Raw genomic sequence first — 23,701 nt, 5'->3', positions numbered from 1 at the left:
GTGTGTAGAGTCAAGAGCCAGCTTATTGTGTTACCACTGGCACATGTCAGCTACTATATGTGAGGACACACTAGTCCACTACTATCTGGTACCCTGTCACGAATATAATACAGTATTACTATTACTGCTGTGTCAAGGCATGCACCGACATGCACCAATGGTGCTCAGAAAGCAAAGCTGGCTTAAGGTCTGGGGTTGTTCTGAAGTGGCTTTCACGCGGGGAGGCAGGTGAAAACTCCTGGAGATGGTTTTGTTATCACACTGGGAAGAGGTGCTATTAGCAAATGGTGGAGAGAGACCAGAGATACTGCTTAACTCTAACTACATCACAGGGCCACCCCGCAGTAAAGACGCACCGGCCCTACCGCAACACTGCTGAGGTCAGGATCTAGTGGGACCCAGGCGGCTTCTGGGCACAGCTTCAAACACCAAAGAGTTCACTTTCTCAGCAAAAGCAGTCAAATTAGATGCATGCCTTTGAAATTTTATAGAACAGAATAAACTATTAACAAAATGACTAACAAGCAACTTAGATCTGATAAAAAAAATTTTTTTGTTTTCTTCTAATCTAAAAAAGTAAAAAAAACCAAAAAACTAATCCCAGTACTCGGGAGGCAGAGGCAAGTGGATCTCTGTGAGTTCGAGGCCAACCTGGTCTACAAAGCAAGTTCCAGGAAAGGCACAAAGCTACACAGAGAGACCCTGTCTCGAAAAACCAATAAGTAAATAAATAAACAGATAAATAAAGAAAAAAACAGAAAAAAATAAAAAACAAAAAGAAAAAAAACACCACTGTCTTTGAAGACACCCCCATGGGGCTAACTGCCGAACCTGCTCTGCAAACACCAGCTCTATGCCGAAGGCCACACACTCAGCCAACTAGGAAATGTGTACAGTACAAACTATTGCCAGTTTGGACTGGAGGAGGAAGAATAACGGTCCTCCCATGGAGTCACTCTCAGTAGCTGGAAAGAAAGCCTCCTTATGCTAAAAACTACTGGAATCCCAGCAGCTAAGCTCCTTGCCTAAACCTTATAATTCCAATCCGTCCGTGGGTGGTTGGGTCAGCCCTCGAGAGCTGGCACAGATAACCATCCCTTATCTCTCCCTTGTAGACACGTCTGAATTACTGCCTGACTCAAAGCGGCTATATCTCCTTCGCTGCTGCCTCTGGCATGCCAGGCATCTGCAGTTGCCTCCTTGAAGCTACTGTGTAAATACAGCAGTACATACTGTACATTTCAAACCCTGCCTGTTTATCAAGCCTCTTTCCCACAGACTCACGTCATGAACAAGCAGTCTCTGATGGTATTTCCTCAGCTGAAAGGACATGAGACACACGATGCACTCATGGATGGGGCAAGAAAATACCAGTCTTGACGAAAGTTAATTCGGTGCTCAGGTTGCCCTCTCCACTGGGAATATATCCCTTGCTCTTTCTGTCACAGAGATTACAGTTTCAAAAAACTATTTGAGCACATGAATTTGGCATAACTGGATAAACATGAAATATAATGGCAAAGCCACCGGTGAAGAGCAAAATGAGTTAAGTAAAATAACATCTGCCTTAATTCTGTATTTATTGACTAGTTCTGTGCAGGTTCAAGAATAAAGCTGCACTACCCTGGTTTTAGAACTATCTCTAAAGATCATAACTTTCATCAATTTGTCAGTCAACACAGTCAGAATGATTCTAATATTTAATATTGGCACAGTATTGTCAATCATTATTTTATCACTCAACTCAAACGATTAGTTCAAACTCTGAGTCCACTGAGACAGCTGGAAGATGTTAGAAACGAAGAGTTCTGACACTTGAAAGGACACACATAACTGTGCTCCCTAACTTACCTTATGTTGAAAGTCAAGCATGGTAGTACACAGTGTAATCCCAGCATTAAATAAGATGAGACAGAAGTGATGGACAGAGGCCAACCTGGCTACACGGTGAGCTTCAGGGTAGCCTCAGCTAACTAGAGAAACTGTCTAAAACCCCCACGACTCTGAGAAAAAAAAATCTCTATGAAAGTCAAGAAAACATGGTGTACTTGCTAGGCCTTTGGGAAGAGGGAACCTCACCTAAGAAACCGCCTCTCCCCAGCTGGCCTGTAGACAAGCTTGTGGGGGCATTTTCTTGATTAACAATTAACGTTGGTGGGTCCACCCTACGACAGGCAGTGCCGTTCCTGGGCAGGTAGTACTGGGTGGTATAAACAAGCCTTGGCCTAGCCAGTAAACAGCACTCCTCCATGGTCTCTGCATTAGTTCCTGCCTCAAGGTCCCTGCCCTGACTTTTCCCTGTGGTGAACAATTACGTGGAAACGTAAAATAAAGTAAACCCTTTCCTCCTGGACTTGCTTTTGGGGGTAGACCATAAAAGTTCCTGTTCTACTGTCCTAGGTATGTATGTGGTAGTTTGAATATAATTGGCCCCCATAAGCTCACAGGGAGTGGTACTATTAGGAGGTGTGGCTTTGTTGGAGTAGGTATGGCCTTATTGGAGGAAGTGTGTCACTGTAGGGGCAGGTTTTGAGGTCTCATATGTGCTCAAGATATCACCCTGTGAGACACAGACCACTTCCTGTTGCCTTCAAGATGTAGGACTCCCAGCTACTTTCTCCAGCATCATGTCTGCCTACATGCCCCCATGTTCCCTGCCATGATGATAATGAACTGAACCTCTGAACTGTAAGCTGCTCCCTCAATTAAATGTCTTCCTTTGTAAGAGTTGCTGTGGTCTCTTCACAGCAACACAAATCCTAAGATAGTATACAACTGAATAATTCATAATATAGTCTGATTAAATTAGAAGCTCAATCTCTGTTATGTTTAATTTTGACTCATCAGTCAACACAGTCAGCAACTCAGAACTAGGATTAGAATAAATATCCCATGATAAATTTGGACATTTATTTAATAATTTCATAGAAAGTCTATTTCTACTGTTGAAATTTTACTCTTGGAACCACCCATTCTATCGTATGCCATCAGTTATCCCATTTCCTTCATACATGGAAATGACCCACAGTTTTCCATTTTTATTTCCAGTCTATAGTCTAACAAAGATGTAAAATGTATCTTATACCAAAAGGAAACGTAGCTATATGTAAGTAAATGTCATCATGTGATACATGTGACAGAGACTATTCCTTGGAGAAAGGCAGAGATAAGGCGTGTGTGTATGTGTGTGTGAGTGTATGTGTGTGTGTGTGTGTGTGTGTGTGTGTGTGTGTGTGTGTGTGTGTGTGTCCGTCCTGGGAATGGAAACTGTTTGAGAAAACAAAAACTTTAAAGATAAGGCTTATATGGTATTCCTCCTGGTCATCTCTTTAAAGAAGACATCAATTGCAGAACAGAAAAGCAGAAGGAGAAAAAAAATACTTACCAATCAGCTGAGGTACTTCATCCCCCAGGAAGGGAAGTACACTCAACGTCTTGTCATTCAGGGGCACATTTCTTAGGTGAATAACCATTAAGAACATCTTTTAAATTAAGTCACAAGGCATACCCGAGTTGTCCCTAGCCATGTCCTTAACCATTTATTTTGATAGAGTGCAGCTTCCTCAGGCATGGCAGGAGAACTGAGTGATGTGGATCCATCAGACGCCCAGAGCACTGGCTTGTACTCGGTAAAAGCTCAGTAGAGGGTGGCTGGGATTACGAGGTTCACAATGATGCAAGTCTTAACTGTACTTGTACTTAGAGACAGTGAAGGACAGATGTGACTTTGACTCAACACTTAGGATCTATACATCTACCACTCAGGCTTTTGGGGATGGTGCCCGAACAGGCAACACTTGACCAGCTCACCTCTTCTTCTTAGTGATAATAAGCACATCGTTGAAGAGGAAGAAGTAGACTTGTTGTTTGGACATCCTCTTGGAGAACAGCATCGTGTCTTCCACATAGGCTGTCAACTCCCCTCTTTTCACCAACCACCGGGAAGAGGAGACGAGGGGAAAAGGCTAGAAAGAGAGGAAAACTCAGTGCCCACATCCAAGTGAAGACCAGTAAGACATTATAGTCAAAAGGCACAAAATCATTATTTTATAGGCAAATAGTTGCAAAATGCAATTGGATATGGTACATTCTCCAGGAGAAAATACAGATTTATTTTTCAACACTAAAAACTTATTAGCTTGTCCATACAAAACTGAAACCACAAGAAAATGTTATTGGGTCACAAAATTATGACTCTTCTATTAACTCTGAACTACAAAAGAAAATTGGAGTCACTTAAAAAAACTTAGTGGTGAAATCTATCAGTTATTGTAAATATGTCAAAGAATAGAGACATATGGAAATCTGTAGACACCTGTAGTTACCACGAGACATCTAAAAGTCTGTGTTCACTTTATGAACCATCAAAGGATTTTTCAAGGAGAAAAAAACCCCACAAAACGTATGTTTTGTCTCCAGAAATCTACTCAGCCATTTTCTTGTGAGCACCTGTTTTTAAGGTTATGGAGTTTCTACTGTGTAAATACATCCCTGAAAACCTCACCTATTTCACTTTCTGGCTATGAAAGTGGAGTTCTTCTAAGGAACCCCTCAGTCTCACACAAAAGGCTGCATCCAAGGAATTACATTCTCCTTTTCCTCTATTCAGTTTTGTACAAGCCAACTGGAAAACTCTCAAAGCCACAGGATAATTTGTACCCTTTCGAGTTCTTTCTTTTTTTCAAAAACAAAATAAAGTTACTAGAAATTCATACTGCCAAAAATGTGATTTAACAACATATATATATATATATATCCATAAAATAGGCGAAAGCTCTTAGTTACACAGAACACAGGCATGGTAACACGGTACAGCAGATGTCATCCTGTTAAGTGAAAAATGATTAAAAATGGCTAAAGGAAACTGAGGATATTAAGGAGGAAATGAAGAAGTTGAGAACGGGTTTCATACTTTTCCAACTTTATAAAGGGCTTTTATTAGAAGGTTGTTCATCAGCTATGTACAAATTCAACAAGGAAGATGAAAGCTTATGGCTAAAACAGAGCTTTGCATACTAGCTTTTAAGGCGAGTCCTGGGTTTCCAGCTCCTAAAAATTGAATCCCACAATTTTTTGACTGGTACAGCAGAGCCCTGTAGGGCAATAGAGAAATGATTGCTTACGATAACTCTGACCAGTGTGTTTAGGAATCACTACAAACACACACGTGTCAGGTTAGGTCCCGACTGTTGCACCTGCTGCAAGTACAAGGCTGTCCTGCCATTGCGCATCAATCCTGAGTCGGAACAAAGGACAGTTAGGAAGGTGTTCCACCATATATGCCACCCTATGACAATTCTTTGTTTAGGAACTAGGTAACGAGTTTTTCATTGCTTTGTTGTTTTAAAGTAGATTGATTTTTGGAGTCCCTGTATTCCACTAGGAAATAGTAAAATTTCACTTATTTACCCAAAATTGAGAGTAGCTTTCAGAATGTCTTCTTCCTTTGAAAGCAAAAATACGATGTGAAGCATTGTGTGAAAAGCCGCCTATTCCCGCTCTTTCTCACCCACCCAGTTCCCACACACTGACTCCTGCCTCTACAGGAAATAGAAGATGCTAGATCTTTCCATGCCTCTCCAGAAATTTCTTTGGCAAAAACTACTTTTTTTTAACAACTTAAAAAAAAAAACTTAATGATATATATGATTACTTTCCATAGGTACCTAAAACCTCAATCATCTTTTGCTTCCCCCAAAATTGAGTAGTTCTATTCTGCTTCATGTTGATGTAATCAATCCTCTATGACAAATAGCTGGATTGTTTCTGATCCTCTGCTAAAACAAATGCTACGTGAATAGCTATATAATCTTTATATTCACCAGTACAGAATAAACTCCCGGAAGCAGAATCGCTGGTTTATAATAACTAGCTTTGTAAATCTGACAGTATGCTCCGGGACTGTGACAATCATTTCTACCAGCAGCCTGCAAAATGCTGATCCTATAATTTCACCAATACAACATCTTCTCACATTTCTGGATTGCTTGGGATCCTAATGCCCATTAGCAATTTCTTTCTGAATGCAAAGTCATTTTTAAAAACCTTAATCATGATTTGTCATGCCGCTCTGGCAGTGGCTCTCTAACTTGTCTTTTCCAGTGTGTCCCCTCTCCTTTCCTTGACACTGTTTTCATGTGAGGTATGGTATGAATACTGGATGAACAAGGTTGCAGCTGCTTCTTCCCCTTCTACAAGCTGCCTCTATTGTCTGTCTTTATTGCTCCTCTATAAACAAAAGGTTTATAGCTCTATACATTTTTACCTAATGAACTAGGCACTGTTTTCCCTTCATGACTTCTAGATTTGTTCTATGTTGGAAGACCTTCATTAAGACCTTCATTACTCCGCGGGTGTTATCTTAACCAAGCACACGGGATTGTGTGCATAATTCTGGAACAAGTCACTCAACTTCTTTGAACTTCTAATTTTCTCATCTTTAAAATGAACTGAATAAAAATGTTCATTACTCTCCACCAAGACAATAAGGTATTAGTCTTATTATCCAACTTAGAAGGCCATAAGTTGTGCTAAATGACATTTCCAAGTGGTCTGAATTAGTCAATAATCTGTTTTATGAATTATGAATCTGCATTTAGATGGCGGCAATCAGGGTCTTACAATGGAAGGGTGTACACCACCCATCACTCAGGACACCTGGGCCCTTAGCCTGATTTCACACTCATCGTGATGTGGACTACCACTGGTTGAGTGACATTGTTGACAGCTGCTCTCTGGGGTTTGCTTTCTTTGCTTATACAATAAGAGGCTGTGGCTGCCCCCTATCAGCGGTTCCCAAACTCTGTACCATGGCAGAGAGTGTGCCTTCTGCAGAATACCATGACCCGCTGATCACCAGGAAACTACTGTGTAAGTTAGAAAGTTTCGCTAGGAAAAATACAGGGCCATTTTAAATTGCCTTAAATTTGTGTGTTATATAACAAAATAGAATTACAATCGTAAGCTTATTCATTACGAACTCCAGACAAAGAATGAGCCATGGCCCAGGTTTCCCATTCACTGTCACTTTCGGCTAGCAGGTGGCATGGATGCAAAAAAGAGTTGTATGAAAAAACATGCTTGAAAAAACTATCTTTTCTGCACAAAGTAGTTTCTTACTTGGTTTAGAATATCCTGGTCCAGCCCAGGGGATACCATTATTCGGCAGGACCTACTGACAACGCTTGAGGACTCTCCTTTACCAACTATCCGCTTCAACTAGTTTAACTGTCTGGTGGTGTCCTGGGAAAAGCCACACTGTCGTGGCCTGGAGAGAAGCCTGGAGACTCCCCTAGGCATCTGGGTGGTCGGTCCTCTGTCAGCTGCTCTTTTCAACTGATAGTCCTTCTTTGAAAAGCTAGTTCCAGTTTACCTCGTTAGACTCGGCTTTCTCTGTTTAGACAAGATGTAAGCAGCAGTAACACAACAAACACGGACAGCAGGCTACCTTGATTTTAAATTCCAGCTGGGAATTAATGGTGTACATCATCTCCGTCCTTTCCATCTTCCGGGCTCCTTCATTGCAGAGCCGCACCAACTGGAACACAGCACAGCAGGGTGAAGAGACAGGAAGAGACACCTCTTTACTTTACTTTCTATGGCCCCTTCTCTCCCAAGAAAGCTCATTTTCAACTTCAGATCTCTCCCTGAAAATCATCTACCCTCTAGAAGTTCCAGGAATCCATTTCTGATACAGAACACACAGTGCCACCCAACTGGGACACGGTGCTCAGATATGGAGCGTGCAACCAGGAGTGAACAATGGGGGCTGGGAGTTGGGTAAAGGACTCTGAAGAGTTTCAGGGCTGTTTCCTCTGTGGCTCCACAACCACTACATGGGGGTTTCATCACAGACTCTAGGTCTCCATCTATTCTGATCCTGTCCTCTGCCTAGCTTCATCTTTACCTAGAGAACCCCATTCCACCTCAGGGCAAGCTACAGCTCCTCTCTCCCAGACCAGACAGCAGGAAGCAGGCTAGCAACTTCAAAGGCAAAAATCTAAACACAGTGTTGCACGTAAAGCATGGGACCACAAAGAGATGCTGGAAGAGGGCACTCTAGGTAATTCTTCAAGGACACCCAGCTAAGGGTAGCTCTGTTCAATCAGAAATACTGGATTATCTGCAAAGAAATGGATCCATGGTCCTTTGATGAACACTTAGTGTATATTTGGGTTACTGCACTAACCCTAAATTTTGCAAACTGGCTTTCAAAGATAAGTAAGATAATGAATCTATTTAAAGTCGATAAAAAGAAATAGTTCTTTATAATAAAGTGGAGTGAAGATCTTTCCCGTTTGTGTAGGAAGCAAGCAAAAGGAGGTAACTAGGAAGTTTCTGGCACCTGCAGTCGCCACTCATCTGTGCTCTGTTCATATGCCATCCACATGGGGGACCATACCTTTTTCTGCTTTCTCAGCTACCATGTGCCTAACAGCAACTAAACATACATTTTTTCTATCTTTAAATAAATATGACTTCCCTTTTAGCCACAACTCTTTCTCTTTCCATGCCAGATCTGATTCCTGAAGTAGCTAGCCACCAGTGGCAGCTGATTTTACTGCTGCACACCCCAGTCATTGCTCAATGTATTTCGATGAGGATGAACCCTGTAAATGGCTAAGTCATACTCATCTTTCTCTCTCAGGGGTGTCCACGATCTAACTGTTTAGACATTTTCTAGGCCGTTCTGTTTTCTTTTACTCGGGCATGTCTCATTTGTTTTTACATCGCCTGTGCTGGTTACTTTCATCCAAATAAGACTCCATATTCGTGTTCCCTGTTTAATACCATGGGCTACTGGACTTACTATTCTGCATCCTCATCCTAGGTAAAGCCCTTCACACTCCAACCTCGAATGTCACCTATGCTGAGGGTTCCCCAACCCAGGTCTCCAATTTGTGTCTGTTCCCTGAGCTCTCACCCAGAACACAAGTTTTATATAGGTTCTGCATTATACGTTCAGAATGGAATTTGTCTTTCCATAGTGATAAAAAGAGAAAATGACCCAGTTTTCTAATCAAGGATTATATTTCCGTGACACCTTCCTTCAAAGTACTCACTAATTCCAAGCCTACTGTATATATACATTTACACACACACACACACACACACACACACACACACACACACACACACACACACACACATAATTTCTTTCCACCTTCTTACATAAATCCATAGCTTCATCATCATCTTTATTATAGCCCCCAAGTCCCTGACATGTGTAACAGGCTCCTCCCATGTCCTCCCTTCCTCTTTCCATCCTACTTTCCCTCCTTCCTTTCTTCTTTCCCTCCCTCCCTCCCTTCCTTCCCCTCTCTCCCTCTCTCAATGAGTTCTTCAAATTCTCCAACACCTACATTTGGGTCTCTACACCCAAGACACTCCTTCACCCTCTGGCTCACAGTTATTTTTGCTGTAAATCCATTAAAACATCACTCTGTCCTTGCCTCCCATATCACTCAACACCCTCTAGTGGATTTCTATTTAATGTATGTCTTTCTCTTTATTGTGCACATACCATGAATGCAATAACCACACCTGCCTTGTCACCACATATTCAGAGGCCAGTATTATTCCTGGTGTAGTGGTTTATGTTCAATAAATACTTGTTGAAAGTGAGCATCAACAAACAGCTATTAACACACCAGACATAGTGAGATATGGACGAGCACATAACACAAAACCAGTCTGAAACAACCAACATAGCAATGGATTTGAATAAATTGAACTGTGTGAATCTCAGTCTTTTTAGCAAGCACAAACCTGCTAGATTCTTCCAAGCTTTCTACATGTTTTCTATCATGGTAAACAGTTACCTTGCTTACTTCCTTCAAGGCCCTTTTGCAGACTTCATACTTCGGAGAGTCCTTAGGTGTTTTCTGACATATAGTCTAAGAAGTAAAGGAAGTAAAACCAATTGGTTTGTCACATGAAGCAAAATAAATTACTATTTAGCCATTTTCTCTTATTCATACAAAGCACTATTTTTGGACACAATATTGGGGATGAGGATATCAAAATGCAACTAACAGAACTAGAAAATATTCTTTAAATACATAAAGCTGAAATGAATCCATCTAAAATAGAGAGAAGACTTCAGAGGTCAGTAGGTCGGGTAGCAAATCTCAGACCTGCCTTATGTTAGCTATTTAACCATGGGCAAGTGACTGGCCATAGATAAGCGTCGTTTTCCTTCTCTGTAAACTGCAGCAATGCCAGATACAACATAGGCTATTGCAAGAGGCTGATGCTTTGCCTCGTTTTGTTCCCTGTCCAGGGATCCAACCTGGCCTTGCCCATGCTGAACAGGCGCTTTCCAGAGCCACCTCCCCATCCCTGTTCTAAGAGTTAAGTGATGAACACATCCTATCTAAGTGCCTGGCATATGGCTGTCTACCAACAAGAGTCCCAATTCTGATGACCAATTAAAGATAAGCTGAAATGTGAATGTATGGAATATGAAAATCTGAAATCCTAAATCTTAAAAAATGCAAACTTTTTGATTGTCAGAACACCCCAAATGGAAAACTACACACCAAGAAACTTGCTTCATGCACGATATTATTAGATACATACAACTGCCTTTAGAATATGTATACAAGTTATGCTTGAAACACAAATGAATTTCATGTTTAGTCTTGGGCCCCATTCCCATGACACCTCATTATACATATAAAAATATTCCAAAAGTATTCAAAAATGTAAAACACATCTTCCTGCAAGCATTCTTAGTAAGGAACACTCAGCTTGTACATATAACTTTGAAAGCTCAGGGAACCAATGTAATTGTTTTAAAATGTCCATCCACTTCAACAGATTTAAGTAAATTTCCTAACGAGGTGAAATTTAAGAGACAGTGCTGGATTCTGCCTGGGTTCTCACATATGGGAAACAGATGAGGGCAACAGGCATCAGGCAGGGCAGAATATAGTTAAGAACTAGCAGGCCCCTGGGCCTTAACTACCAATGAAAGCAGTCTGTAAATCTGGAAGTCTGGCAGTGGGACCATTGCATGACAGAAGTGTACAGTTCATCATCTATGGGTTTATTCTAGTGATTCTTCCTTTCAAAATTTTGAACTATTATAAAGAATGCATTTATACTACAACCAGTTCCTATGTACACATAAATTAGGCAAGGTTTTTAGAAACAATATTTAATCACATTATAAGCCATGTACATATCAAATACTTCATATTCTGTTCTATTGCACTTTTAAAACCCTGTTCATGATTACAAAATCTATTTTATACCCTTTAATGGATATAACAGCAATAGTAAAAAAAAATATTGGTTTATTTCCATGAGGGCAGACATCCTTCACTGTAATCTATATGATTAAAAAATGTACATAAAATTGTGTGCATACATTAATTATCCGAGAAGAAAGACTACAGCTTCACTCAGAATCTCAGGCAGAATTATGATACAAAAGCATAAAGAACCCACTATGTAACCATGCCATAAATATCCAACATTGTGCAGTATGGTGTGTTAGAAACAGGAATACCATTCTGGTCTCCAAATTTGATTTTGTTTAATTAATTACTAATGCATTCTTTCTTTAGATAGAATAAATACTAATCTAAAAAACCAATCAGATTTTTCGAAACTCCAAGTTACTCATTGGGCCAATAATGAACCGCATAGAAAACTTGCAAGATTATTTCTCCTAGGGATGCTGAGGTTGTATTAGTAGATACTATTAATTAAATTCGGTGATACTACAAGGCACTGGCATTGCTAGCCATGCATTTCTCAGAATGTTAACCAGCTGTGACTATGTTTATGTGGGGGAAAATTTTTCCTAAATTATGGGAGTAAACACAGTAGCTGCGGTGACTAAGAGAGGACCAAGGAAGGGCTTATGAATTAGAACTCTGAAATAACTGAGAACACTGTCACACAACTGTGACAGAGTAAAAGTGACCATCATTTGCACTTTCACTTTTGTTTGAGAGCATCCCAGTACTTCACAGTGGAATATGGAAAAAGGAACCTATTTTTGCAATTTTACTCAATTATGTATCTCTGATAAATTTTCAGCCTGTGTTTTGGTCTGTAAGATCAAGTACATAAAAACTGATACGGTGCCAATATAACGACCCAATTTTAAAGTACTTCTGTGACAAACTGTCCTAGTTAGATCAAAAGGCACACTATCTGCCCACGGGCTAAGCAGGCCCTATCCCAGGCCAGATGGTCTCCTAACCCTCCCCTCAGCATGCCTTGCCATTATTCAAAGTCAAACTTTCACCTAATGTTATGACTGTCACCTAATACCAAAAGGATGTTGGGCTTTTTCCCCACTTTACACAGTGCATGGTCGAGACTAGTTTATTCCTTATCACATCAGGAAAAATTGGGCCCAAAGCATCTTGAAGTGTTTAAGACACAAGGGATCTAAAACAAAGTGACTTGTCCAAGGTCTCATGCTTAGTGGCTCAGGCAGAAATGGAATCCCAGTCTCTTGACCTCAAAAAGCTAAAATTATTTCCATTCAAAAAAAAAAGTGGGTAATGTAAGCAAGTTTCACCAGAGTGACCACACAAGTCTAAACTAACAATAAACTCTAGTGATCTCAAACATAGACAGACTTTCCAACTGAACAACATCTTCTCAATTAAGGGGTTTTATAAAAGAAATATGCATCTATCAATTTAAGCAGAATAACAGTATATTAATTAATCAGATTTGTAGCGGCTAATATCCAGAGAACAAAGCCATCAAATCCTGCCTTACATCCATCAGCAGGGGAAGGCGGGTCACTCTCTGCATGGGGAGAATGAGGAAAGAGATCATGGGTAAGTTCCTGCAGTCTTCATGAGACTCAATCCGTGACAATACTTCCTTAAAGGAGGGGTTGGTAGCTCTGTGAGGAGAAAAGCAGGAAAAAAAAAACACTTTAAAATATTTCCTTTGAAAGCTCAAAAGCAAACAAAAACACATTGCCAAATACTGAGGTCAATTCCCACATTACCAATGATTCTTAATATAAGACCAACATAAATCATAATACACTGGGAAACACCAGTGACTTTTCTGCCTTTTATATTTAATGATAAAAATAAGATGTGGTGTCCCATAACAATATTAATAATAAAACATATGAACTAGATATTTGTAAAATTGGGATGTAAACAAGATGACACAGTATTGTAACAGAGAGCATGTCAACTATGAGTTAGCATAAACAGATCAGATCCCATACTTGATCATGTACAAACACACTCCACCAGCACATAATCATACTTCATACCACTCTTCTGGCCCTGGGCAGACCCAAGAAAGAAATATCACTGAGGTAAGATTTTCAAGAGATGTTTAACCTTTCCAAACATCCTCTTTCTAACAAAGAAAACTTTTTTGTGTGTTTGCTTCATTGTTTGAGGGCTGTAGGTTTTTGGAGGGTGATGCTCTTCAGGCTGGCCTCCAGCTTGAAGTCCTCCTGAGTCCTAGGATTACAGACATGTCTAGCCAGGAAACCCTCCGGCCACATAAGCCAGAATATTTCTCTTCATCTCCCACTGAGTTGAAATGGCCATGACACTGGCATATATCCATGCAGTGTTGCCAGATACTCATAGAGAATCTCAGCGGAGCTGTCTGTAGAACCTTAAAGGGGGGTGAGGGGGGCATTTCCAAGAGAATGGTGCTCACAAGGATTATAACTTGCCACAACTTAGCAAAAACAACAGAATGAAGTCAAATTGAAGTTTTCTGACCCTCAGTCCCACCACTTTGCTCCTATGGAAGTCTGCAGCATTCACAGCCCTCTGCCAATGGGGTTTCAGAACAGTTCAGTTCTGGACTCTTCAGAACTGGGAAGGACAGTGGCCATAATGACCATTTTATAAAAAAAAAAAAAAAGAAATGTGATTTGAAAATTAGATGTTGTGGTTCAAGTCCACTAAAAATAAAGTGTGAAACATCCAGAATATCAAATTAAGAGAAGTTACACAGAAATGTCTTATTTTTATTTTCTCACACTGATTACTTTTAAATATCCTATCCTCAAAAGTTTTAAAAAGATTTTTAGGAAATTAAAAATAAGCTTCATGTAGGTTGCACATTTAAGCCACACAGGTCTCAGGCTCCTCCCACGCCCAAAGGGTTCTGATTAAGAAATCTGGGGTGGACTTGAGCATCTTTGCTGACTGGGCTTGAAGATTTCTAGGGTTTCTAACATGCTGCTGAAGTGGGAAGTTAATGTCCCAACCTTGAATGCCCCTAAAGACACAAACACTAATTTCCATGGGAAAGCTCCCTCCCATGATGCTTTGATTAAGGTAATCTAGACAAAAATCTATTTTTGAGAGTCACATAATACACAGCAGTAACTAGTCACATATTTCTTAAAATCCTGCAAAACAAGATGAAAAGCAACATCCTCCCTAATTCAGGGCTTTGCTTTCAAGCATGAACGTGTATGTTCAGCTACAGGGCCCTAGCCAGGTGTGGGGTAAAGGTAAGAGAAAGGTCAGACAAATCTGGAGACATTTTTGACATCAAGGGGGTAGAAGTCAGATATTGGGCTAAATACCCTGCAATCCCTGAGAAGCCACGACAACAGACTTATCAGGCTTTGAAATCCCCAAAGTGCAAGTGGGCCCTTCTTCACATAAAAGATGCCAGCCGGGGTTTCCACCCTACCCATGAAGCAGGACATAGGGAGGTGGCAGGGAGACAGCATTATCAGCCCTCCTTACCAAGTTGGGAACAATCATTGTTATCAGGAAAACTGAGGCCACCTTTGGGTTATTAGTTTCACTAATAAAATAATTTAAAAGTAGACTTGGAAGGAAGTTCAAGGGCAGTTGTTAGTTTGAGAGAAAAATACCAGGGGTAGGCAAGTGGAAACCTTGGCAGGTACCTGGGGGACAGAGCTAGGGAAGAGGAAGACCGAGAGTCTTGCCTTTTGCAATGGCAGCTGACAAGGAGCTGAATGGCAAAAAGGTGAGCCCACAGTGTCAGGGTAAGCACGATTAGAAGTGCTGAGCCAAGGATGAGTTCAGAGGGCACCTGATTCCAGGCTGGATATATGCTTATAAACAGAAACACAAACAAACAGCTTATTAAGAAAGGAAAAGTGCTCCCAAGGGTGGGAGTGGGCGAGAGGGAAAGTGTTGAGCCTCCAGGGGCATGATTCTTTTGTAGGACATTCGCGTAACAGCAGCTTCACCCAAGTTTGTATCTGAAGAGCTGTTCTCACCCATGATGTTCCTCACAAGAAACCCAGATGGGGAAGTTTCCAGTCTTCCTCTGGAAAGTAACTTTTTTTGTTTTTTTGTTTCCATATGTTAATCTCCATGTTTTGGTCCTGAGCTCCCCATTCTCCTAACACGTTGTCACCATCCCCTTAGCCTCTTCAAAGATCTCACACCTAGCCTGGAGTGACCAGAGGCTCCATAAATGTCACTACTCCAAGAAAAAGTGAGAAAAACAATAGCCAGGAAGTCCCAAACTGGGTTTAGGGTGGACAACAACAATGTAAAATAACTACTTATGACAACTGGGGCCTCTGAAAATAAAAGTGTATAAACTGCTAAAGAATTGTTGATTCTTCTGTAACTCTCAATAATCTAAAAAGAAAAGAAGTATGGAGGGAAACAGAATGCATGGCTCCTAATTGTGGCATAATTCAAATCTTCAAGCTTGTCTTTTTCTTCTGTTCTTTTAAACCCTCCAGCAGGAACTCATCCCTATCTGCCCAGGGTGAGGGAGGTGGATCCTACAATTCTTGTAAACAGCTTACAGAGGCTAGAATAGTAAGGGAAACCCTGGATCCTAGTGTCTCGCTCTGGTCCACTTAAGAACCCCCTTGGCCTCTGGCAAACCACTTAATGGCCACTTGCTTAGAAAAGTGGGAGGTTGAGTTAGGATGAGTCAAGTCTCTGGACAACTAAGGGTAGGGGTGGGGCAGGACTTCATCATACTTTAATTTTCTAACTGCTTAAGAGAGAAATCTCTCGAGACTCTCTCTTACACATCACTCAAGGAGGAAACAGTCTACTAGGAGGCATGTCTATGTCTATGAGTAATTAATCTCTTATCAATGAGCTTTAATCAAAAGTAGGTTAGACGATCAAAACCTGCTTACAACAACTTCTGTAGTGTTCTCTGTTGGTAGACTTCATTGGTGCAGTATTTCACATAGGGATCAAATGTGGATGCCGTATGTTTTTCTACAATGTCACTTATATCATCTATGAAGATGTTATTCTGATGTCTTGCTTCTAACTCTGTAAAGAATCTGGAAAAAAAGAAAAGGAAAAGCATTTATATTTCTTCTTTAAACTTAAGAAACAACAATTATCCTCATAAAGCGTTTAAAAATAATAACACTACACAGTGTTTAAATGAAAACAATCCTCCTACAAAGAAAAAGCATTGAAACTTCTGTCTGAATTTAAATCTATTATAGACATTATTGCTTTAAGCTTTGATCTTAAAACACTGATAATCCTGAATGTTTTTCTGCCTTTGGGAACATTTTAAAAATAAACAGATATTCCTATATCTTAAGAACTCTCCCAATGGCCGGGCGGTGGTGGCGCACGCCTTTAATCCCAGCACTCAGGAGGCAGAGCCAGGCGGATCTCTGTGAGTTCGAGGCCAGCCTGGGCTACCAAGTGAGTCCCAGGAAAGGCGCAAAGCTACACAGAGAAACCCTGTCTCGAAAAATTAAAAAAAACAAAAAACAAAAAAAACCCTCTCCCAATGGAGGAGGGAAGGTCAGGCTTATAGAGTGTCTTGCCACTTACAGAAGTAGGGCCATGCATGTTTGTAATCCCGGCAATGGGTGGTAAAGGCAGGAAAATCAAGGGTGCAAGTATAACCTAGGCTGCATAGCAGGTTCTATGGCCAGCCTCTAAAACAATGAGGCCCTGTCCCCAAAACAGACAAGAGGAGGAAATGTACACATGCAAAGCACCCAAGTGAATGCTGACAAAATGACTCTGAAAAGAACTCAATCTCACATGCCTTTACAAAATAAAAATGTTATCTCAAATACATTAATATGCATAGTATTTAATATGTCCACAATTTAATTAGGCTGCAATTCAGAGTAATCAGATCTTGTATATGAGACAGATGGAACAGTAATTTAGGGTTGCCTGATTTAGTCATTACACACACACTTTACATGCACAAGTATAACCACTGGTTGGAAAATCACTGTTGATGGTTCCTTAGAACACCATGACTGAATAGTTACATATAACCATCTGCTTGAATCTCTGCTTTCAAATCTTTGTGGGTATGAACTGGGAGACTGGAATTCAATAGTAAAAGTGTACACCGAGACATGACCATGTACTACCAAGAACAAGTACAGAAGCACCTGGATTATATACCAGAGGAAATTAACTCACTAAATGAAAGCTGAGTAAAAAAATCCTTCCCCTCTCAACACTCACAGCAGTGGCTGATGGGAAGCATGGGGGCAATTACAATAAATCAGAGGTGTGGTAGAATAAAGAGAAATAAAGACTTGGTTTTCTTTTTTTTTTTTCTTTATTAAGAAATTTTTTACTCACTCCACATACTATCCACAGATTCCCCCCTCCTCCCTCCTCCCATCCCACAGCCCTCTTTCCCAAGCCACCCTGCATCCCCACATGCCCCAAATCGAGGTGTCCCATGGAGAGTCAGCAGAGCCCAGCACACTGAGCCTAGGCAGGTCCAAGCCCCTTCCCACTGCACCAAGGCTGTGCAAGGTGTCACATCACAGGCACCAGGTTCCAGAAGCCTGCCCATAGACCAGGGACAGATCCCAATCCCCCTGCCTGGGTGCCCCCCAACAGTTCGAGCCAAACAACCATCTTTTGTATCCAGAGGCTCCACAGCCACCAGTCCACAGATCATAGGCTTCCACTAGTGTGGCCAGTCATCTCTGCACGTCCTCCCATCATGATCTTGACATCCCTTGCCTGCAATATCTCTCCTCTCTCTCATCAATTGGATTCCTGGAGCTCAGCCTGGTGCCTGACCATTGATCTCTGTTTCTGCCCCATCAGTCACTGGACAAAGGCTCTATGATGACAGCTAGGTTATTTGCTAGGGTAGTCACCAGAGTAAACCGGCCCAGGCACCTTCTGGACCATTGCCAGCAGATCAAGGTGGGGTCAACCTTGTAGTTGATTCCTGAGAGCCTCCCCAGCACCCTGCCTCTTCCTATTCCCAAGATGTCCTCATCTATCATGGTATCTTCCTCCTTTCCCTCCCATTCTGTCCCTGTTCTAGCTCGACCCTCCCATTTCCCTATGTTCTCATCCCCCACTCCTCACCCTCTGCCATCCCTCTACACCCAGTTCACTAATGTAGATCTCATCCACTTCTCCTTCACAGGGCCATCCATGTGTCCCTCCTGTTCGCTAGCCTCTCTGGAGTTGTGGGTTGCAATCTGGCCATCCCTTCCCTCACATTTAGTATCCACTTATGAGTGAGCACATACTATGTTTGTCCTTCTGAGTCTAGGTTACCTCACTCAAGATGATATTTTCTAGTTCCATCCATTTGCCTGCAAATTTCATGATATCATTGTTTTTTACTGCTGAGTAGTACTCCATTGTGTATATGTGCCATATTTTCTTTATCCATTCTTCAGTTGAGGGGCATCTAGGTTGTTTCCAGGTTCTTGCTATTACGAATAATGCTGATATGAACACAGCTGAGAATGTGTCCTTGTGGTAAGATTGAGCATTCCTTGGGTATATGCCCAAGAGTGGTATAACTGGGTCTTGAGGAAGACTTATTCCCAATTTTCTGAGAAACCGCCATACTGATTTCCAGAGAGGCTATACAAGTTTGCATTTGCCACCAACAATGGAGGAGTGTTCCCCTTTCTCCACATCCTCTCCAACATAAGCTGTATTCAGTGTTTTTGATCTTAGCCATTCTGACAGGTGTAAGATGGTATCTCAGAGTTGTTTTGATTTGCATTTCCCTGATAACTAAGGATGGTGAGCAATTCCTTCAATGTCTTTCAGTCATTTGAGATTCTTCTGTTGTGAATTCTCTGTTAAGCTCTGTAGCCCATTTTTTAATTGGATTGTTCAATTTTGAAGTCTAGCTTTTTGAGTTATTTATATATTTTAGAGATTGGCCCTCTGTCCGATGAGGGGTTGGTGAAGATCTTTTCCCATTCTGTAGGCTGTCATTTGGTCTTATTGACCATGTCCTTTGCTCTACAAAAGCTTCTCAGTTTTAGGAGGTCCCATTTATTAATTGTCACTCTCAGTATCTGTGCTACTGGTGGTATATTTAGGAAGCGATCTCCTGTGCCAATTCGTTCCAGACTACTTCCTACTTTCTCTTCTATCAAGTTCAGTGTAACTGGATTTATGTTGCGGTCTTTGATCCACTTGGACTTGAGTTTTGTGCATGATGACAGATATGGATCTATTTGTGATCTTCTGCATGTTGATATCCAGTTATGCCAGTACTCACTTGTTGAAGATGCTTTCTTTTTTCCGTGGTACAGTTTTGGCTTCTTTGTCGAAAATTATATGTTCACAGGTGTGTAGATTAATGTCAGGGTCTTCAATTTGATTCCATGCGTCCACATGTTGGTTTTTATGCCAGTACCAAGCTGTTTTTATTACTATAGCTCTATAGTAGAGCTTGAGGTCAGGGATCATGATGCCTCCAGAGGTTGCTTTATTTTTTTTTTTTTAATGAAGGTTCACCAAAGTTATTTAATCTGTCAGTTTCTCATTCATTTTTATGTCTTAATAATATTCTATTGTATGAATAAGCCACATTTTATTTCTCTCCAGTATTTGATAGCTATTTGAGTTGTTTTAACTTTTTTACTATTAGCAACACACTGCTGTAAACATTCATGTACATGTTTCATAGGTGCACATTTCAGTAGTTTGAGGATATATTCCTAAGGGTAGAATTGTTGAGTAACAGAGTAACAAGGTTTTGCATTTTGACCAACCACCAAACTGTTTTGCCAAAGTGGCACACCATTTTACAATCTCACCAAATCCTTGTTTTTAAGGCTCTGATTTTTGTACAAAAGCATTCAATCATTCTGTCAGACCAAACCAGGAAAAGTAAGCTATAGTTCAGAGCTGTTCTATTCCATTTACTATGCAAAGCCATTCTTGGCGTTTGCAACTCTCAGCCCTTTTGAGTATTCTTGCAGTGTTCACCTTTTCCTCCACCACTTTTTTTTTCTTCTTTCTTTCTGGTTTATTTTTATCTATTACAATTGTATAAAAAGTCCTCCATCAACGCTGCTGTTAGCAGCAGAACCTTGAGAAATATACCTTTGGTTTGCCTCAGAAAAGGAACACATATTGCACTGTAAAGTTTATCCACAAACTAGTGGGTATCCTCCCTCACTGCCCCTGTGAGACAGTCTCTGTACGGGAGAGGCCTCACGTGACTTTGTCTCTGGTGTTCCTCTGGGGACATCTGTGTGAGAAAGTGTATGCTCCAGAACCAGCTCTCTTGTCCTTTGGCCAATGCCGGAGTGTTAAATAGTCCAACGTGGGAAACAAAAGATGATCCCAATCGGGAATCGTGACTTTTTTTTTTTTTTTTGGATGATGGTTATGTTCTGTTTTGAAATAACCTCTGTGTATTTCATTTATTTTCTTTTACCTGGCGATCTCTGAGCAGGCTTCAGATTTTGACAGTTGATGAAAGATACAACAAGCATTAATGTGTGGGTGAAAAGCTTGGTGAAATTCTGAGTGAAGTTTTAGTTAAAGTTGGTTGAACTTGGGATTGACTGGGAGGCCAAAGATTTAAAAAGCAGAAGATTCTCTCAAGACACAAGTTGTGTGATAATAGTGTGTTTTGTGTGTGTGAATGAGAATTTGTAAATGTTGAATGCTAGGCTTCGACAATCATTGTCAGTGCAGATCAAGCTGCAAGTATTTTTTCAAATATCTTAAGTTATATTTTCTTTTTCAGAGCTGCTTCTTATTTGGGGCTACTTTTTTTCTAATTGAGGAGTAATTCATAAAAGGGTATATTGTTTTGATGAGACTTTTTACAACTGTGGCTGGATGTCTTTCTTTAGTCTTCCAAGAAGGGCCATTTTACTTTTTTAGAGTTACTTTTTAAAGTCATGAGGTCAACAACTTGGACTACTATGCATGTAAGTGCTAATGCAAATTAAAACCCAAGTTGACCTCCAGCAGCAGTTCATTCTATGTTGACAGTGAGAGAACACTTTGCCTGTTAGGATACTGTTACTCGTGGACTGAAATGCTGAAGAAACCCCTCCCCCTATTTTGTTTTTTGCAAAAATCAAGGTATATTCTAGGGTTTCCTGGTTGACCTCAACAGATAAACTGAGATGATAGTCTTAGTTCAGAAATGATCTGAATGTAGATTTACAGTCTGCGTGTACAGCTTTCACAGTTCTGCATGTATCCCATCGGCTCCCCATTAGTCACTGAACTCTTAAAACTGGTATTGTAACATTATCACAATGTTTTGCGCCAATTTTATAAACTTTACAGAGGTTGCTTTATTATACAGGATTCTTTTAGCGATCCTAGGTTTTTTGTTTTTCCATATAAAGTTAAGTATTTTTCTTTCTAAGTCTGTGAAGTATTGTGTTAGGATTTTGATGGGGATTGCAATGAATCTGTACATTGCTTTTTGTAAGACTGCCATTTTTACTATGTTGATTCTACCTATCCATGAGCATGGGAGATCTCTCCATTTTCTGATATCTTCTTCAATTTCTTTCTTCAGGACTTAAAAGTTCTTATCATACAGGTCTTTCACTTGCTTAGTAAGAGGTACCCCAAAGTATTTTATATTATTTGTGGCTATTGTAAAGGGTGATGTTTCTCTGATTTCTTTCTTAGGCCATTTTTCATTTGTATATAGGAGGGCTACTGATTTTTTTTTTTTAGTTAATCTTGTATCCTGCCACCTTACTGAAGGAGTTTATCAGCTGTAGGAATTCCCTGGTAGAATTTTTGAGGTCACTTATATATACTATCACATCATCTGCAAATAATGAAAGTTTGACTTCTTCCTTTCCAATTTGTATCCCGTGATCTCCTTTTGTTATCTTATTGCTCTAGCTAGAACTTCAAGTACTATATTGAATAAGTATGGGGAGAGTGGACAGCCTTGTCTTGTTCCTGATTTTAGTGGAATTGTTTTGAGATTCACTCCATTTAATTTGATGTTGGCTGTCGGCTTGCTGTAAATTGCCTTTATTATGTTTAGGTATGTTTCTTGTATTCCTGATTTCTCTAGAACCTTTATCATGAAGGGGTGTTGGATTTTGTCAAAGGCTTTTTCAGCATCCAATGAGATGATCATGTGGTACTTTTTTCTTTCAGTTTGTTTATATGGTGTATTACATTGACAGATTTTTGTATGTTGAATCATCCTTGCATCCCTGGGATGAAGCCTACTTAGTCACGGTGGATAATTTTTGGATGTGTTCCTGAATTCAGTTAGCCAGTTATTTTATTGAGTATTTTTGCACCAATGCTCATGAGGGAGATTGGTCTGTAATTCTCTTTCTTTGTTGTATCAATGTGTGGTTTGGATATCAGGGTAACTGTAGCCTCATAAAGAGATTTTGGTAATGTTCCTTCTGTTTCTGTAGTGTGGAACAATTTGAAGAGTATTGGTATTAGTTCTTCTTTAAAAATCTGGTAGAATTCTGCACTGAAACCATCCGGTCCTGGGCTTTTTTTGGTTGGGAGACTTTTAATGACCGTTTCTATTTCCTTAGGGGGTTATTGGTCTATTTAAATAGTTTATCTGGTCTTGATTTAACTTTGGTATGGGGTACCTATCCAGAAAACTGTCTATTTCTTTCAGATTTTCCAATTTTGTGGAGTACAGGTTTTTGAAGTATGACCTGATGATTCTCTGGATTTCCTTATTGTCTATTGTTATGTCCCCCTTTTCATTTCTGATTTTGTTAATTTGGATGCTCTCTCTCTCTGCTTTTTGGTTAATTTGGATAAGGGCTTATCTATCTTGTTGATTTTCTCAAAGAACCAACTCTTTGTTTGATTGATTCTTTGTATTGTTCTCTTTGTTTCTATTTTATTGATTCCAGCCACTTTGATTATTTCCTGGTGTCTGTTTCTCCTGGGTGAGTTTGCTTCTTCTTTTTCTAGAGCTTTCAGTTGTGCTGTTAAGTCACTAGTATGAGATTTCTCCAACTTCTTTATGTGGGCATTTAGAGCTATGAATTTTCCTCTTAGCACTGCTTTCATTGTGTCCCATAAGGTTGGGTATGTTGTACATTCGCTTTCATTGAATTCTAGGAAATCTTTAGTTTCTTTATTTCTTCCTTGACCCATTGGTGATTCAATTGGGCATTATTCAGTTTCTATGAGATTGTAGGCTTTCTGTAATTTTTGTTGTTGTTGAAATCTAACTTTAAGCCATGGTGGTCTGATAAAACACAGGAGGTTATTTCAATTTTTTTGTGTCTGTTGAGATTTGCTTTGTGACCAAGCATGTAGTCGATTTTGGAGAAGGTTCCATGGGGTGCTGAAAAGAAGGTATATTCTTTTGTGCTAGGGTGGAATATTCTGTAGATATCTATTAAGTCTATTTGAGTCATAATGTCTGTTAGTTCCCTTACTTCTCTGTTAAGTTTCTGTATGGCAGACCTGTCCATTGGTGAGAGTGGGGTGTTGAACTCTCCCACTACCAGTGTATGGGGTTTGATGTGTGATTTAAG

At 40.3% G+C, this 23,701-nt stretch overlaps 1 protein-coding gene across 1 annotated transcript in view; it reads right to left on the bottom strand.

Annotated features, from left to right (window-relative positions):
- Arhgef26 (Rho guanine nucleotide exchange factor 26) overlaps positions 1–23,701 on the bottom strand; it is a 121,302-nt gene that overhangs the window by 27,856 nt on the left and 69,745 nt on the right. The window contains exons 6-10 of the mRNA XM_006972608.4: positions 16,106–16,258; positions 12,748–12,877; positions 9,822–9,896; positions 7,448–7,537; positions 3,811–3,965 (exon numbers count right to left, since the gene is read on the bottom strand). Of these exons, the coding sequence (XP_006972670.1) occupies positions 3,811–3,965; positions 7,448–7,537; positions 9,822–9,896; positions 12,748–12,877; positions 16,106–16,258 (603 nt within the window). The remainder of the gene's footprint in view (positions 1–3,810; positions 3,966–7,447; positions 7,538–9,821; positions 9,897–12,747; positions 12,878–16,105; positions 16,259–23,701) is intronic.

Source organism: Peromyscus maniculatus, chromosome 6 (assembly GCF_049852395.1).
Source record: "Peromyscus maniculatus bairdii isolate BWxNUB_F1_BW_parent chromosome 6, HU_Pman_BW_mat_3.1, whole genome shotgun sequence".
NCBI classification, from domain to species: Eukaryota; Metazoa; Chordata; class Mammalia; order Rodentia; family Cricetidae; genus Peromyscus; species Peromyscus maniculatus.
Note: the sequence above shows the minus strand (reverse complement) of the source record. Positions and strands in the feature narration are given on the sequence as shown.